General features: G+C 35.2%; 1 protein-coding gene across 3 annotated transcripts in view; it reads right to left on the bottom strand.

Annotated features, from left to right (window-relative positions):
• LOC109540512 (synaptogenesis protein syg-2) overlaps positions 1-16,674 on the bottom strand; it is a 203,298-nt gene that overhangs the window by 5,209 nt on the left and 181,415 nt on the right. For 2 of the 3 annotated variants that reach the window (XM_019908931.2, XM_019908932.2), the window contains exons 8-14: positions 13,993-14,123; positions 10,851-11,010; positions 4,938-5,095; positions 4,702-4,837; positions 2,292-2,588; positions 635-961; positions 240-439 (exon numbers count right to left, since the gene is read on the bottom strand). In XM_019908931.2, the coding sequence (XP_019764490.1) occupies positions 240-439; positions 635-961; positions 2,292-2,588; positions 4,702-4,837; positions 4,938-5,095; positions 10,851-11,010; positions 13,993-14,123 (1,409 nt within the window). The remainder of the gene's footprint in view (positions 1-239; positions 440-634; positions 962-2,291; positions 2,589-4,701; positions 4,838-4,937; positions 5,096-10,850; positions 11,011-13,992; positions 14,124-16,674) is intronic. The other variant, XM_019908935.2, reaches the window with a different exon arrangement.

The raw sequence follows: 16,674 nt of genomic DNA, 5'->3' as shown, positions 1-16,674 counted from the left end.
GATAGTTCTTGATTACTTTTTGATAAATAATTCGTTCTTATTGCGAAATAGAAGCACTATTTATCAATCTGTAATAAAAGACGTGAGGAAATTCCAAGGACAAACATTTTTGAGGCGAAATACCCAAAAAGAAGTTTGTAAAAAAATGAATCCGCCTCAGCAAAATAGAACTTATCTACATCTTATATATAAGTGAACGTTAAATGAGAAAAGAAAGATGCGAAAGTTGAACATCTTACTTTGTCACTATTACTGCCTGCAACACATCGCCTGCCTGCTGAAGACAATCCTCCATCATCAAAATCCTTTTCATCTCGGTGTCCTCTTCTACGTAGTTTCACCACCAGTATAACTATAATTCCTACCATTCCGAGTGCGGCCAGCACCCCGATAAGTCCTCCTAGTAACGGTGTGATATGAAGCAGTACAGGAGTTGAGCCTGAAATAGGAGAACATTGGACACTTTTACAGGATCTTTGCTCGATCTGAAGCATGAGTAAGCAGCAAAGCTTGTAAGTAGGATACCAATAGATGCCCAGTTAGTATCGACCAACCCATAACTACATTTGATACCAAAAGATTGAAAGCTGCTGAGAGCAACCATTACCACCACCATGACCACTACCATTCTTACCAGAATTTTTCGCAATTTTATAAGCTGGAGCGTACATGATGAACGCATCACTAGTCAGAGAACTTTGACCAATTGTGCGAACAAATATCAGAAGATCGTGAGGATCGATTGGCAAATCGGAAAACGTGATATCTTCGGGATTTTGCGACGTGGCGGTACCGATGAGGATTCTGGAATTGGCTTCGTAAACTTGCATCAAATAGGTGTTTCCTGAATGGAAAAGGGCCCGTTTTGCCACCTGGCATCTGAGACGAATCAGATACGAGAGCTGTCTGACTATGGTGCAGTTTTCTGGAGCTGCCGGTTTGATCATCGCATAATTTTTCGCTGTGCAAAATAAAATAAATCGTTGATGTTAGAAGGATCCGGAAATGAAAAGCTCATGGACAAATTTGCTTTAGTGAAACTGGTGAGTTTTTTCCACCTCTGAAGATGCAAGCGACTCGTCCGAAACGTCAGGAATATATTTTTTCCACGAGGGTCTAAAACCATGAAAAAATTTCACCATTTTCGAGCCACGGCCACGAAAGCTTAACTCTTTTTATTTTTAAAGCAGTGTTGAAAATTTCTTTCATTTAGAATGGTGAACAATAATTGAAAAATACACAAAATGAAGTTTGTCGGTAAAAGGAATTGTAAAATACCGGTCTCATAAGGCCATTGGCGCACTTCCTCATAAAACGTAGTAATTTATGGAGGTTGCGGTCTCATACACCTGGTATTTGAGCATTTGCTCTATTTCAGGTAGTTTATTTCGCTTGAAAATGGGGAAAAGTGTTCTGACGCGAAATTTTCCAAGTAATTAAATTAATGAACTCGTTTATTTCTGGGGCCTATCATTTTAAGGACAAAGTACTTTAGCTGGACAAAACACTTAGTGAATCAGCTTGCAGCATAAGCGGATTCTTTGATCTCACTTCCTTTAATTCTCTAATGTAATTGGCCAGCTAGATTCCCCGATTTAAACCCCCCTAATTTATGTTTCTGTCTATTTGATATGAATCCTCAAACTATCAACCACTAGCTTAAGTAATATTGACAAAAACTGAATGGAAAAAACGTCCTCCTGTATAGTTGCGACCCTGCCACCAGTATCGTCTACAAAACTGACAATTTTGGCAAACTATTATAAAAAATTCACAATTTGAGTTAAGCAAACACCATGTTTGCTACCAGTTCAAAAGGGTCATTGAGCGAAAAAAAGAAGTCGAGTCTTCAATCGAAAAATCATGAAGACTCTCAGCCGGCAATCGATGAGCAAACTCAGACCAACTTAGGTATCAATGTGAGACCCAAAGTGCAGGATGATTTTCGCAATTTACTGCTGGAGTTCGTTATCAACTGTCTGCTGGACCAGCCGAAAGATGTTGTCAACTATGCAGCTGATTATTTCGTTGAACTACAGGAGCGTCAGCACACAATTATTCTTAGAGACTATGAAGAATCGGGCGAGTCGAGTAAAGGTGCAAGTGAAGCTTCTTCAACTGGTGCTGTAAGTAAACGAAGCGCGGATGCTAAAAGCGCTTCATCAACTGAAAGAGAACTTTCCACTGTTCCACTGGAAGTTGATAAGTTGACTGATCGAGCCACTTCCATTCAGCAATATGGGTAAATTCAAGTGCAAATACGAGTGTATTGAACAGGAGAATTAAATTACCAGTATGTTTCTCTGCTCCTTTCAATGTAAAAGCCGATAAATGCACCACCGAACTGTTGCCTTTCTTGTTCGCTGCATAGAGTGCTATGTCGAATCCTGCCCCACTTTCCAGTCCAGTTACTATAAAAACTGGTATTCTGCAAGTCATATTGCTGACCAATTTCCCATCTCTGCTTTCATACACTTCCATGACGAACATCTGCGGCAATCCGCCATCAAATCCTTCCGAACACTCAATGTAGATTGCGTCTGAAGTCTGATTGGTGATTGAGCAATTTGAAAGGGCGTCTGGCTTTCCTGCAGATTAAAAAAACCACTCTGTACATGGGAATTGAATTAAGCTCTAATATTGGAAGATCCAGAAGCAAAGAGGAAAACCTGTGCCACTTTCAAAATCCCTTTGAGGGACTATTTGATTTTAATGTTGTTTTTGCCGAAAAAGAACTTTAATCAGTCTTAATAAATAATACAGCGCTTTGATAAGATTTCGACTGTGGAAAAGTAGGAACGACTTTTGCTTTTACAGGAACATGAAAATCACCCCTGAAACCTCTCAAAGGCGGAAAAATGAATAAAATAATTCATAAACTCGATGAATCGATATGCTTGTTGCCTTTTCAACCTCTGCATTGACCATCTGTGATCGAGTAATCATATGATTTATACAGGGTCTTTGATAAATATGCGCGAGGGTTTAGAATGTGATTTTAAAGAGTTTGGTTATTTATTTGTTTTAATTTGAGGTTTAATTGATACAATTGTCTAATTTGGGACTCAACCAATAATCAAAATTTAATAATTTTTGAATGTAGGAATTTGAAAATTATTTTCCGTCCATTTTGAGGTTTGATTAATTGGGAAAATATCTCACTAAATTGAGTTTTACAACACTATCTTTTAAATGATAATAATTGTAGACTATTATGAAACATCCTGTATATATAAGTTGATACTTCAATTTCTCTTTCAAACAAGCCTAATATTATCAAACAAATGACACTTTTGCTGGTCATCGCTTGAAGCTTGTTAGTTTTTCGGGCTTTTTCAACCGTCGTGGAAAATAATTCGTGTCCAACAGCCATTATTTTTCACGACGGTCTAAAAGCCTCAAAAACTCACCAGTTTTAAGCGTAAGATTTGTAAAATGGTACCAGTTGATTGGAAGATGCAGCAATTTAAATGCTCAACAAAAAATAGTTTTTATAATTTCCTGTAGGACTTGAAATTTTATTCTTGAATCATCTCATTGAAATGCCCTGTATTATTACTTTCCTGCCCAATTTCATGTATACATACACTCTTTTCTTTTCTCAAATACTACTAAATATCGAATTATTTCAAAGGTCGTTCAAATTAAAAAACGGTCTAGAAAAATAAACACGAAAAGCTCATAGAAGTCAACATTATCAGAATCTTCCATATTAATAAGAACCAAGGTAGTCGATTTCTTTAGAAGATGAATGTTCAGTCGCTTATTATAATGTGTAATTTTAAAACATTTTGTACCGTGCATAGTTGCAAGTACAATTCAGTTCTTTCACTTCAAAGAAACACGTGTTTAAACAGAAAAAATATATGCTTGAAGAAGCTTTTGCAATTGAAATTCAATTTATAGAGTAAACCGTTGGCTTGTTGATCTAAAACTGATTTTAGGTACATTCATATTACGTAGTAGACTTTATGTGCTTTGATTTTGAATTTTAATTTAAAGTATAATTAAGCACTTTAACTTCGAATTTAAATTTGTCTCTAAGTTGGATTCATTCTCAAGTGTCGAACAGAAAAACATCGAGCCAAAGGTGGGTGTTTCGTGAAAAAGCATCAAATTATAAAGTAATTAAAAAGAGAAAAAGGAATTTTGTTTAAATTTAAGTCGAAATTCGACAGTCAACCGTGACTAAATTTGAAATAAAGAAATTGCGACCTTAAGATTTTCTTTAAGGTAAAACGTTAATAAGTAATTTAATAGCATTACAGTTACAAAATTTTGGAACTTGGACGCTTTGCTAACTTTGCCCTTATTTCTTCAAGGGGCCTTTGACTTTTCAAGCTTCGATAATCAATTTCCCAAACCATTAGAGTTTTCGGATATTTTGATTTTCCATTAGGGCAATTCCAGCTTAATGTTTAATTTCATTAAATTCAAATACTTTGTTGATAATTTCGTTTGTAAATAGTTAATTAATATGCATTCATGTATGTTTCAATTAATTTTGTTTGATTTCCTTTGGTTAAGTTTCCAAATAACATGCAGATAATTACGCCCGTGTACCCAATAAATGTATCTGGTATTTTCAACTGCAATATCCAGTTGTAACATGTAGGGGTTGCTTTATTAAAAATTTTGTGGCGATATTTTTTTGTATCAATTAGAGTTTTTGAATAAATCGCAAGTTTTCATGTCGCTTACCAGCTGGTGTAATGTAGTATACGCAGGGCTCCTTTTGCATACCAATTTCGTTTCTTCCCCAGCACAGTAAAGTGCCGTAATCCTGTTCCGTTATGGGCTTAAATTTCGCCGTACTTCGGTCCTTCACCGAGTAAATCTGTTGAGTAAATATCATTTATGTGCAGCAATATAAACCGAGCTTTTTCATATATCTTTTTTTGGGGGGTGAAAGAATCCTTGCCCAATCCCTTACTTACTTGAGTTTGCGCTATTTCGAAAGTATCCGCGGAATTATTGAACTTCCAAGTAAAGTCCACATCATTGGGATTGGCTTCGACTTCGCAAGTTATCTGCGCAACTTCTTCTCGGGCCACTCCAAAAATCCTCACCTGCTCCGGCCGGCACACTGGGGCGTCTGCAAGAAAGCCCCCAGATAATTAGCATTGTGGCAAAGGTCTTATTATTATATATTAAACAAGGAAAAAAACTGAAAAATTGTTATTTTTTCTGTGTTATCCATTATCAGATGAAATCCCCAGTCGATGTGTAAGCGTGTCAAGAAAGACGACTCTACCGGTGCCATGGGAATCCGCAGTTCCCTGCCATGATGTCGTGTCGTCTGGCGAGGCTCCTAATTTATTTTTCCCTGATATGCATTATTTATGACTTTTTTGATATTCAAATTGGAGCTGAAATTGTGTCGGTAAAGACGGCTCCGTGATATATAAAGCTCAAATTTTCGGATATGTTTCGTGGTACAACGTTCATTTTTCTTCCACATGAATATAAATAGTCGGCATTTGCAGATACAAATAGCCCGATTTATCTTTACGACAACTCATACTGTAGAAATATACAGAGTGATTGGTTTGGAATAAGGATTCAGTTCCGAATGATGTGATGATCAAGATTAATATTTAATGGGAAAGTTTTCAAGTTTTCCGGACGCAGAGTGTTGAAAGTGGTATTTTTAAGCAAAATTAACTCGATTATGGCTTCAGTATTCAGCACCTGCCCATTACCTGTATTCCGCCCTTCAATTGGACTTGTCTTTTACAAGAACTTGCTACTAAACGCTATAAAATGTTCACCTACAAATTTAATGCAATACTCCGAAATAACTAATTTTCAAACAGCTGGAAATTAGGGTAGAACAGGGGAAAAACCGGAAGAACCGTCATCGTACAGACCTATGTATATGTCTTTTACCACTATCAAATATATTCGAAAAAATCATATGAAAAGATTAAAAGGAATTATAAGCAATATAAAGCATTCGGGAGTAAGATCTACTGGTCTGTTGCATTCTTGGACATATCAAAAGCTTTTGATAAAGTGTAGAATACTGGACTCCATGGAAAATCAATCTACCGCATCCACATTGCATTTTACTTAAATCCTATGATATAACAGACAATTGATCAACTCATCGATAAAAAGTTCTTTAAAAAAATTATCTTTTTTGAAATATCGGGAGAATGGTACGATGTATTTTGGTGAAACTCGCTGTAAATTTGTTCTTATGTAACACTCATATTTTGATAAAACGCTCGATTTCAGGCGTTTTGGACAAGTGGTGAATTCTTGAGTGTCGTGGTACAAAAACTACTAAAACTTTTTATTTGGTGGATGGAAACAACTCATTTTTTTTTGGTTGATGCGCTAATTTATTAACAATTTTGTGCTCTTTGTTAAATTTTGTAGCATTCATAGTTTTTGCGCAAAAAATATGTCTGTTTTTTTGCCACTTAGCAATGTTAAACATTAACTGCAAATATGCGTCGCGTAAACGCGTACGCTTTCACGCAAGTTTCCTTGGCAAAACCCTAATACTTTGATCATGTCGGTCACTTCTTCATTCGAAACGAATTTGTGAGATTGATTGACAATTAATGTATGCCTCGTATCACGATCTTTGCAGTTAATGTTTAACATTGTTAAGTGGCAAGAAAACACAAATATTTTTTGTCGCAAAAACTATGAATGCTACAAGATTTTACAGAGCACAAAATTGTGAATAAATTAGCGCATCAACCAAAAAAAATGAGTTGATTCCATCCACCAAATAAAAAGTTTTGGTAGTTTTTGTACCACGACACTCAAGAATGCACCACTTGTCCAAAACGCCTGAAATCGAGCGTTTCATCAAAATATGAGTGTTACATAAGAACAAATTTACAGCTAGTTTCACCAAAATACATCGTACCATTCTCCCGATATTTCAAAAACGACAAGGTTTTCATATAGTAACACAGTTAAATATAAATTAACATTGACGTATAAATTAGAGGCCATTGGGGATAGAGCTTATTGATCAGTGGTAATAATTTCTATAAAACCCCCGAAAAATGCGACAGTTTTTAAAACCAAATCTTGTATAGTTTGAAGGCATTGTACGGCCAAACTTTAAGAGATTTTTGGTGGTATCCAGACAGATAAATCACTCAGCATATGAACTGATCTCAACGAGGAAACGTTTACAGTTTGTTGCTAACTGGGCGTTATTTGCATAGAACAGAGTGAACAATTAGTGATGCAGCAACCGTTTTGTAGCGATCAAAGCAAATGGGGGGAAATAGAGTAATAGTAGACCCCTGACAGTGTTTACAATACCTGTTCCCTCGTCGCCAATCAATCATATCCAGCATTCGGCAAGTTGCGTAACCGATATAGGGGAATTCCCTTCTGGATATGGAGAAATTAAGTTATAAATCGGGACGATTCCAAAATAAACTTCCCCGGGCCAATATCGGCACTCGAAGGGATTATAAAAACCCGGGGTGGGTGCCGAATAGCACGATTCCACTTGCCGAGAAATGCCTTGCTCATTTGAATTTCAAACTCGAAGTTCGATGCTTTCAGCAGAGTTTCGGGATTCGGGAAATCGGCATTAAAAATTGAGTTTCTTCTTTTGCTGCAAGTCATATTTTTCAAATACTTACAGGCTGCAATTTATTTTCAATCAAAACTACCAGAATGCATTTGAATATTTTAATACTGAGCGAATTTCTTTATAAACACTTGACCATCATGTACACAGAGTGCAAGATGTCTTACTGATATGAAACTTACAGTTGCGATAAAAGCCATGTAATTTAAACAGGAAAGGGTATTTATGTGCCAAACTTTTTTGGCACATTCCCTATACAAGCTTGTAATTTTTCTAGTCCTTGAACAGATTCTGTCGAATGAGCAAAATTGGACAGTTTTTGAAGATATATCCAATAAAAATTATCATGGTTTCAATACTTATGACACTCATATACGAGTACCTATATTAGTATATAAAGTTTTTATTTATAAAATTATCAAATTTGAAATAACACCGCTCAGTACCCTTAAGAATTGCGAACATTTTATAAAAACATTTTTTTACAGGACGCACTGTTTTCGAGAAAATGTTGTTAAGACTTACATTTTAGTCAAAAAGACATTACAAGAGTTTTTACGTGCCCTGATCTCCACAGTCGAATAGCGTGTTTAACATTTTTGGATCTTTGCTCAGTCAGACGTTTCAAAATGTTTCATTTATTGAAAACTCGTTCTTGGCATTTACTCAAAAATAATTAAAAATGCATAATTGAAAAAAACACTATTAAACACCTTGGAACATTGCAAACATTTCCTTAAGAGCAAAATGTTTTGATCAGTTGCACTGTTTTAGAGAAAGAAACTTGTAAAATAAGAACGCTGTCCTGAGAATGGCCCATACTAGAGAAAAAGTAATTTCATACTATAGTTTTATTGCTCATTGCCAAATGGCGTGCAGAAAATGTCTTCTGTTTTGTCAAGATAGGCGCTATAAGTTTTATGATTCAAAAACAGGTTTTTGACATTTACTCAAAAATTATTTCAAAATGCATAATTATCAAAATTGAACCAGATTCGTTTCAAAATTGTGAAAACATTTTACAGAGAACAACTTTTTTTGATAGGACGTACTGTTTTAGAGGTAATAAAAATATTATTACGGACGCTATTATTATGGACGCTACCCTGAGACAGAATCTCTAGAGAAAAAGTCGTTACTTGAGTTTTTAAGCTCATTGACTTCCTTTATCCAATGGCGTCATCAAATTTCGCCTGCTTTGCTAAGTTAGATCCTATAAGAGGTTTCGTGATTCAAAAACAGATTTTTAGCACTTGCTGTAAAATAATCAAAAACGCACAATTAAAAAATAGCGCAAAATTTGTTTAAAATTGTGAACATTTTATAGAGAACACAATAAGGTTTGTAAAATATGAATGCTACCCTGAAAACGACTCACTCTAGAGAAAAAGTCATTACTTGAATTTTTATTCTCATTGACCTGCTTTATTCAATTGCGTCCTCAACATTTTCCCCGTTTTGCTAAGTTAGACACTATAAGAGGTTTTGTGATCCGAAAACACGTTTATGGCATTTACTCCAAAATATTTAAAAATGCACAATTGAAAAAATACCGCGAAATTTGTTTGAAAATTGTAAACATTTTAAAGAGGCCAATATTTTATGCTCATTGACCCCCAATATCCAAAACATGCTCGAAAATTGCGCACCTTATCTAGATTGGGCGATATAAGACGTTTTATGTACCGAAATCACGTTTTTGGCATTTATGGAAAAATGAAAAACTGCCAAATTCAAATACTCTACTAAATACTTGAAAAGTGCGAATATTATATGAAGAATATCAATTTGGACCGGACACACTGATTCAGAGCAAAAAATAAAAGTTTGTTAAATATTACCGCCGGCCTGAGAATCACCCACCCTAGATAAAATCCATTACTACAGTTTTCATGTGCATTTACGCTCTATATTCAGTGGCGTGCTCGCAATTGCCCCATCTTGTCCAGGTTTGAAAACATAAAAAAAATTCTGTGTGGAAAAATATTTTCTAGTTCTATGCGAGAAAGAAAGAAAACTAGTTGAGTTTGCCCCTGGCTGACTCAAAAAGAGAACATTTAAAAAAAATTTCAACTTTCCTAAAGCATTTGAGAAATTTTGTTTCATTTCAAGGAATAAAAATTCTTACCCCCACAAATTTCAAAAAAGTTTCTATTTAACTGACTCATTGATTTGTTCATTATCTTTAGCAATTAGGCGTCAGTTGAAGAATGGACATCCTGTATAATTGAAGCTTTAAACCCAGGCCGAGTTGCCCAGTTTAAATGCATCTTCTTTAGGATGTTGTCTGTTGGTTTAATGGAAAGGAAAACGCGCTAAGAGAAAAACACAGGAGGGACATAAAAAAGCGCAATTTGGAAAATCCCAATGTGCTACTTATTACAACATTCGCGACCATAAAACTTTGTAGTTTTCTTATGAATTGTTAAAATTCCCTTCACCCAATATAACACGTTTATGTGCGACTAAGGGATTTTATCACGTAAAACTGATAAAATATGAACTTATATATGTATATGAACTATTATACAGAATAAAATTGGTTTACAGGAGAAAATATGTTTGAATATTAGAAAAATTGTGGGGCATTTATCTCCCTTATGGGTGAAAAACGAGGGCCACTTAAGTTCGGAAATTGAGGGAAACCGGTCCCATATTAATATGTCGGTGAACTTTGGAAGCGCAAATTTGGTTTTAAGGGTGGCGGGATATTTACGCCACGACATTTAGATTGAAAAAGTTTCCGTTATTTTTACTAGAACCTTAATTGAAACTTTGGAACGTTGTTCTGAAAAAAAGTCTCGTCCTGTTTTCGAAAGGCAAGTTCAGAATCTCAAACGAAATATTTCACCGACATCCCAAAGAATACGAATTTTTGATCTATTAGTTTCATCCTCTCTGTTTGGCGAATGCCCGTTTTTGCCCCGATTTCGGATAGAGACGGAATCATTAATCACTGATATGTAGATGTGCTATTCTTCATTCATTCCTTGTTCGTGATTGCGATCTGACATGATGAGCGCAGCTGGTAAAAAATATTGTCATATTTTATTGCCTAACGCGCAATCAATTATGTTAAGAACTTTGAATGTAGCGTCGTGAAAAATGAGCTCTTTTGTCGATTTTTTTCTTATATTTGCCGCGTATTTTTCTGCCAGTTGGGAAAGTTTCCGATAATGGTGGCAGTGGAGAAAAGGAATTGAAGTTTGCCAATTATCGATTAGGAGTAGGCTGATATTTTTTAATATTTTACTCATTTGCCCAAGTGTTATTTACTTACATTTTACGTCCAGCTGAACGGAATTACTCTCCCCATCCCCTTCTTGGTTATGCCCCACGCAGGTATAATGGCCGGTTCTTGCTGTGGTAATTGATTGGAGCACAAGGCTTTGGTTGCTTACGATCGTTCCTCCTGCTACGTTATTGAAGAGCTGTTTTCCCTGGAAAATAAGCATTGTGTTAGATAAATTAGGGCAAACAAATCATTCACTAAGGCTGCTGCGGAAGCAAGTATATAAAAGCTTCAAGAATCTGAAGAATTGGCTATTAAAGCTTGGAATAGCACATTGATACGGACAGTTAGACCATTTGTATTATTTATTATATAAGTGAAGCGCATAGAATTGATATTATCAAAGCCAATTATATTGAAAGTGGCCTTAACATATATTTTTGCCTTTTGAAAATGTCGTTTTGCTAGTAATTTGTCTGGTTTACATCCCATTTACGTTCGAAGCATAAAGTTTCCCTTTACTAACAGTCTTCTTAATTGTTTTTCCTCAGAAAAAGACGATTTTTTCACTGCATTTTACTAGTTAAAATTGTACCGTGTTCACAAGTATTCATGACACCTGCACTCCGGCGTTAATTTAAGCCTAAAAACCTCGAAAACCGAAGTTAACTCATGAATCCCACTCTGAAGTCAAACTCTTTAAAAATTCAGTCAGTTTCTTGATGGACATACATTTAGCTTCATCTTTTTAGTCTAGTGATTTTTCAACAATAAGTACAGTTAACTCAGCACGTGTTTCCATTGCAAAGTCAAATTTATGATTTTTTTAAATAAAACTTAATTGAAACCAATCGACTGGTTGATGATACGATGGTACATTTTTGCTCTGCAACATTTCCATTGCTTTGCTGTACCTTGCTGAAAAATTAAAGTCTTCTAGCATCTCTAGCTTCAGAATTCCGCCAATTTTCAAAAAAAGTCTTTCATTTTGCTTTAATTTCCAAGTCAAATTTTAGAATAAAAAAAAAATTAATCTACCGGTTGATGAGCCTGAAAATGTTTCCATGATTCTATTTTGCTGTAAAATTGAAATCTTCAAACGATTTTGATTTCAATTGATTAGCTTCAAATTTTGTTCGTAGATCTGCATTGTTTGGCTCTATATTGCCGTAAAATGTCTTGTAGCGTCTCCAGTTTGGGAATTTGGATTTTTCAAAGATAATTACAGTTAGCTCGGTGCTTTAAATGCAAGTCCAATTTAGATTTTTTTTAAATCAATCGGCCAGTTGCCGGAAACTTTGAATCTCTAGCTCTTTTAGTTTCGGAATTGGAATTTTTCAAAACCAGTTGCAATTATTCAGTGCTTTCTTGACAAAATTTAATAGTTTTTTTTATACATTAGCCGCTCAGTTAATTAGGTCAAAATTTTGATCAAACATTTATATTGCTTTCTTCTACAATTTACTAAAATTCCACTTATTTGTAAATTGGGACTTTTCAAAAATATTGGCCAAACAGTCACATTCCATTGCTCAACATTTTTGACAATTTTTTATTTTCTACCTTTTCTGTTTGAAAATTGAGATTTATCAAAAAATGTTTGCAGCCAGTTCAGTGTTCTTTAAAGAAATTAAATTTAAAAATGTTTTACAACTCAACGGGAGAGTTGATGAGCGAACAATTTTGGACAAAGATCCATATTACTTTGGTCTATCTTGCTGTAAAAATTCAATTTTCTAGCAGCTCCAGTTTGGCAAATGAAATTTCTCAAAGTTACATTCAGTTAAATCAAACCTTGTTAACTTAGATTAAGGACACATTGAAGAATTTTCAAAAATTAACTGTTTGCTTGTTGAGCTTGCAACTTTCACCATACATGTTTACTATTTTACTTTATATTGGCAGGAAATTTTAATCTTCTAGCTCGTCTAGATTAAGAACTGGGAACCTTTTAAAGAAAATTGCAGTTAACTCAGTGCTTTCGTTGTTTTTTCAAAGTCAAATTTAAAAATACAAAAAATAATCCCGCAGGTTGATGAGCTTCAAAATTCGTCATTGATTTACATCGGCTTCCTCTATATTGCTGTAAAATTTTAATCTTCTACCATCTCTAGTTTGAGATTTGAGGCCGAGCGAAAAAATCCGACCTTTTTTGGTGCTCTCGACAAAAAACGTTTAGATAGAACAGATAGACAGAAGTCCCAAAATTAGTAATTATTTTGAATTCAGCACACAAGATCTGTTATATTTAACAGTTGTCGATAGACTTTAAAAATAAATGTTTCAGCCTAAATTGCATTTCCAACAGGGAATTTTAACCTGATTTTCCGTTCAAAATGAACATCTATGGATCATCGCGGTCGATTTTGCCGTGGTAGCTCCACTGAGAATGCTCGGAACAGATACAAGTGAAACGTCAGACAAAAATATCAATCTACCGTGTTCTTCAAGACAGGAAACATGTAATTTATCTCAGGAAGGCCTAAAGTGAAATTGGGTGTAATAAGCTCAACCTAACACTCGATTAAACTGCGTTGAGGGTTATTCACATTCACTGTTATCACCCAGTGAAAAGCGCGATTACATTAAGACGCATTTTGAGTTAACTTTATTCAATTATAATTTTATGCAAACAAATTCGCATTCGAACTGCTTTGGATTTGGATGGAAAACGTTCTGGGCATCAAACTGCGTTTGTTTAAAGGGTATGTATTTGACAATAACAACTGGTTTTATGAAAAAATGCGCTGTTTGCGCAACATTTAACATGTTCTGATTTTTTAAATATAATTGTCGGGCCCCAGGCTGATAATCTGAAAAAAACTTGTTAAGTGAAAGCGGCCTGAGTCGATGTGAAGTTCCTGTGCTCGAGCCAAATAATGTCAGCAGCAAGAAGTTTCATATTTTTATTTGCCAATGTGAAAACTTTAAGGGACAGACAATATAACTTAGTCAACAAACTGTTATTTGGCGTTTGAGTGCTCCAAAATTGATCTTCGGACGCTTTTCCGAACTTTGCCAGTCAGTTTGGCGTGATTCACTTTGCAAACTAAACGTGTAAATAATAAAGTTGAGGGGCCTCTTAAATGGAGAAGCCTTTTTATTACGTGCTTATATTTCGACTTTGTTTTTAACTGTTCTACGGTCTCCCGCATTGAATTTACCGTTTGGGAAACTGAAATTTACTTACATTATGCCTCCAACTAACTTTGTACACCCATGGATTCGACTTGATGTTGCATTCGAAGTAAACGTCGACACCTTCTTTGATGGTACTTCCGTTCAGGGTACTGCCCAGCTCCAACGTCACCAATGGTTTATCTGCAATATTCAAGAGCACTTAGCATCGATAAACGGAAAACGATATGTATATTCAGTAAATTCGGGTTCTACACCGCATAATCCGGGGTAATCTTATAAAGTTACTCGTACATTGTGGTCAGAATTTCCAGGCCCTAACATGGATCCTATTATGCAAAACGTATTTAGGGCTTAGCCGGCCGCCTGAATTAAGGGTGCTTGTTATGGACATTTGCCCTTCCGCCCGAATAGTGGCGAAATAAAATCGTTACGTGTATTAAAGCACACTGTACAGTAAAGTGCAACTATAAAGCAATATATTAATATATAAATGCAATGTATTGTTTACATGGAAGTATTTTCTATACACAGACTCTTAAAACTAGTAGCCGAATTTAATGGGGAATGAAGAAAAAGTGCGTTGTGGATAGTTCTGTCCTCACATTAGGAAGTTTCGAATGAAATTATACTCAACTGTAATTTCTCAGCAGTTTATTTAAAAAAGGGTGAACTGCAGTTTGGTATACATTCTGCACAGTGGCAAATTTCTAAAAAAAATTAAGAAAACTTTGCAGTTAACAGCTAATCGCAGCATTTGACGTTAATCTTTTTCACCTCTGCGTCCATATCCAGAGAGCGACTTTTATTTAAAAGATTTCAGCCCTAAAAGGGCCGTGACCGCATTCAATTCAAAAATTTTCCTGAAAAGGGTGAAACATAATGGGTTTTTAACGGGACCCTTTTTTATTTAAAGCGTTTAACTCAGCAGTACCACCCGGCGCGTTACTTGGAACATTAGAGGACAGCAGATTAGCTTTAGGGGTAGAGGGATTAAATTTCTAAACCGGATTAGATTTGCCGTTGGTTTTTCAATTATTGCTCTCTCGAATATTAGCATAATTTTCAACAAATTTTTCCATAACTTTTAGCCTAAATGGGGTTCGGTGTAAAAATCGATTTTCAATTTTCATAATTTGATTCGGAAATGGGTTTCACCAGATTAGCTTTTTGATATAAAAATGGTAGTTTTACGCATATTTCTAATTTTGTAAAAAATCTTAATTCGAAAAAAGTGACCCTCCCAATATTATGAATCAATGTTTGATGACCTCAAATTTACCAGAAAACTTCCTTTCATTTTCACTGGTTTTGAGAAAAATATAAATTCGCCAAAAATTCGAACCCAAAGCATCCACTGATACCATCAATTTATAAATACTTTCACGATTAAATGTTTTTTATTGACTTGAATTCCGGAAATTTTGAAAAAGTTGACCGGAACGTGTTGCTGTTTAGTAGGCCGAAGAATTCCGCACAACTTTAACAAAACACTGTAGCAAAAGTGTTGCAAAATTGAGATAAGTCTTCTAAACTGTATTCAAAGGTGTAGATCGCAAACACATATTTTTTCTGCAGAGGTTTATTAAAAAAGCTTTTTAAATTAAAAGCTTGATTGTGCCTAGATAATGGCTTAAAACTGGAACAAGAAGCGGAAGCCACTGTAAAAGAGAGGAAACGTCGTTATGAACAGAAAGCCCTCCACTTTAATTGGCTGATCATATTGTGCAGGTCCTGTGCAATATGGCTCAAAAACGCTGCGAGCTAAACTGATCTAAAATTCTCGTTATCAGACCATTCGCATAGCTAACCCGAACCGTTTTCCATAACCATCTAAGTGAGATACCATTATCCAGTCACGGCAATATCATGCATCGTGCATGAGCTTTCCAAACAAATTCCTAGATCCAACTTTATTAGATTAGTTGGAAAAGGTCCTCTTTGACTAAACGAACATTTCATACAGTAACTTTTGATAACTTTTACACGGGCCGTAAACACGTTAAGTGCTTTTTCCTTTGTGTGTGTAGTCCCGGGAACCAAAAAGTTCCAAGTTTACGGGTCGGATATGTGCGCATCATCCTTTGTGCAAATGGAAATTAAAATGTGACTAGTTAGGGCCAGTTAGAGCATCTTAACGGACCACTTAGAAATTTAAAGCGCATATTATCCAGGTTTTAGTGCCCTCTCAGGTCAAAGTTTTGCCAATATTTTCCACGATTTAATAACCGTCCTGCTTTGACTATTTTTCAAATAGCACATGCAAAGTGAGCATCATTAAAGAGTTTGGCTTATTAATTTTTCCTCTTTAAGACTGGTAAATATGTAAAAATGTAACTTTCAAGACACATTTTGAAAATTCGTATTATAGAGAACGTGCATTTTGCCCACGTTTTTAAGGAATTGAACTGACTTCGGGTCTGAATGTATTTTGTTTCAAAGTGAACATTTACGAACGCGAACTTTTAACAAAATAGTATTGAGCATATGCCAAATTTGTCTACTCTGATACAACAGTCCTTCAGACTCAATTTTAATTCAAAAAAAGGTTATCAATTTTGTGCAAAACTTGCAAATTCTTTAAAACTAACTAACATTTGGAACAAAAATTCCAACTGTAAAAAAAGGAGTTTTTCAATATCTTTAAACTAATTTCGTGTGAACTTTGAGACTAATCGGATAATTTCTCAACTGCAACTGGTCCACAAACAAATGTTCCCCATCCTCTGCATAA

The sequence above is a fragment of the Dendroctonus ponderosae genome, unplaced genomic scaffold, assembly GCF_020466585.1.
Source record: "Dendroctonus ponderosae isolate FM_Combo_2020 unplaced genomic scaffold, Dpon_F_20191213v2 Dpon_F_20191213_6, whole genome shotgun sequence".
Classification (NCBI taxonomy): Eukaryota; Metazoa; Arthropoda; class Insecta; order Coleoptera; family Curculionidae; genus Dendroctonus; species Dendroctonus ponderosae.
The sequence above is the reverse complement of the archived record's forward strand: the minus strand, read 5'-3'. Positions and strand labels throughout refer to the sequence as shown.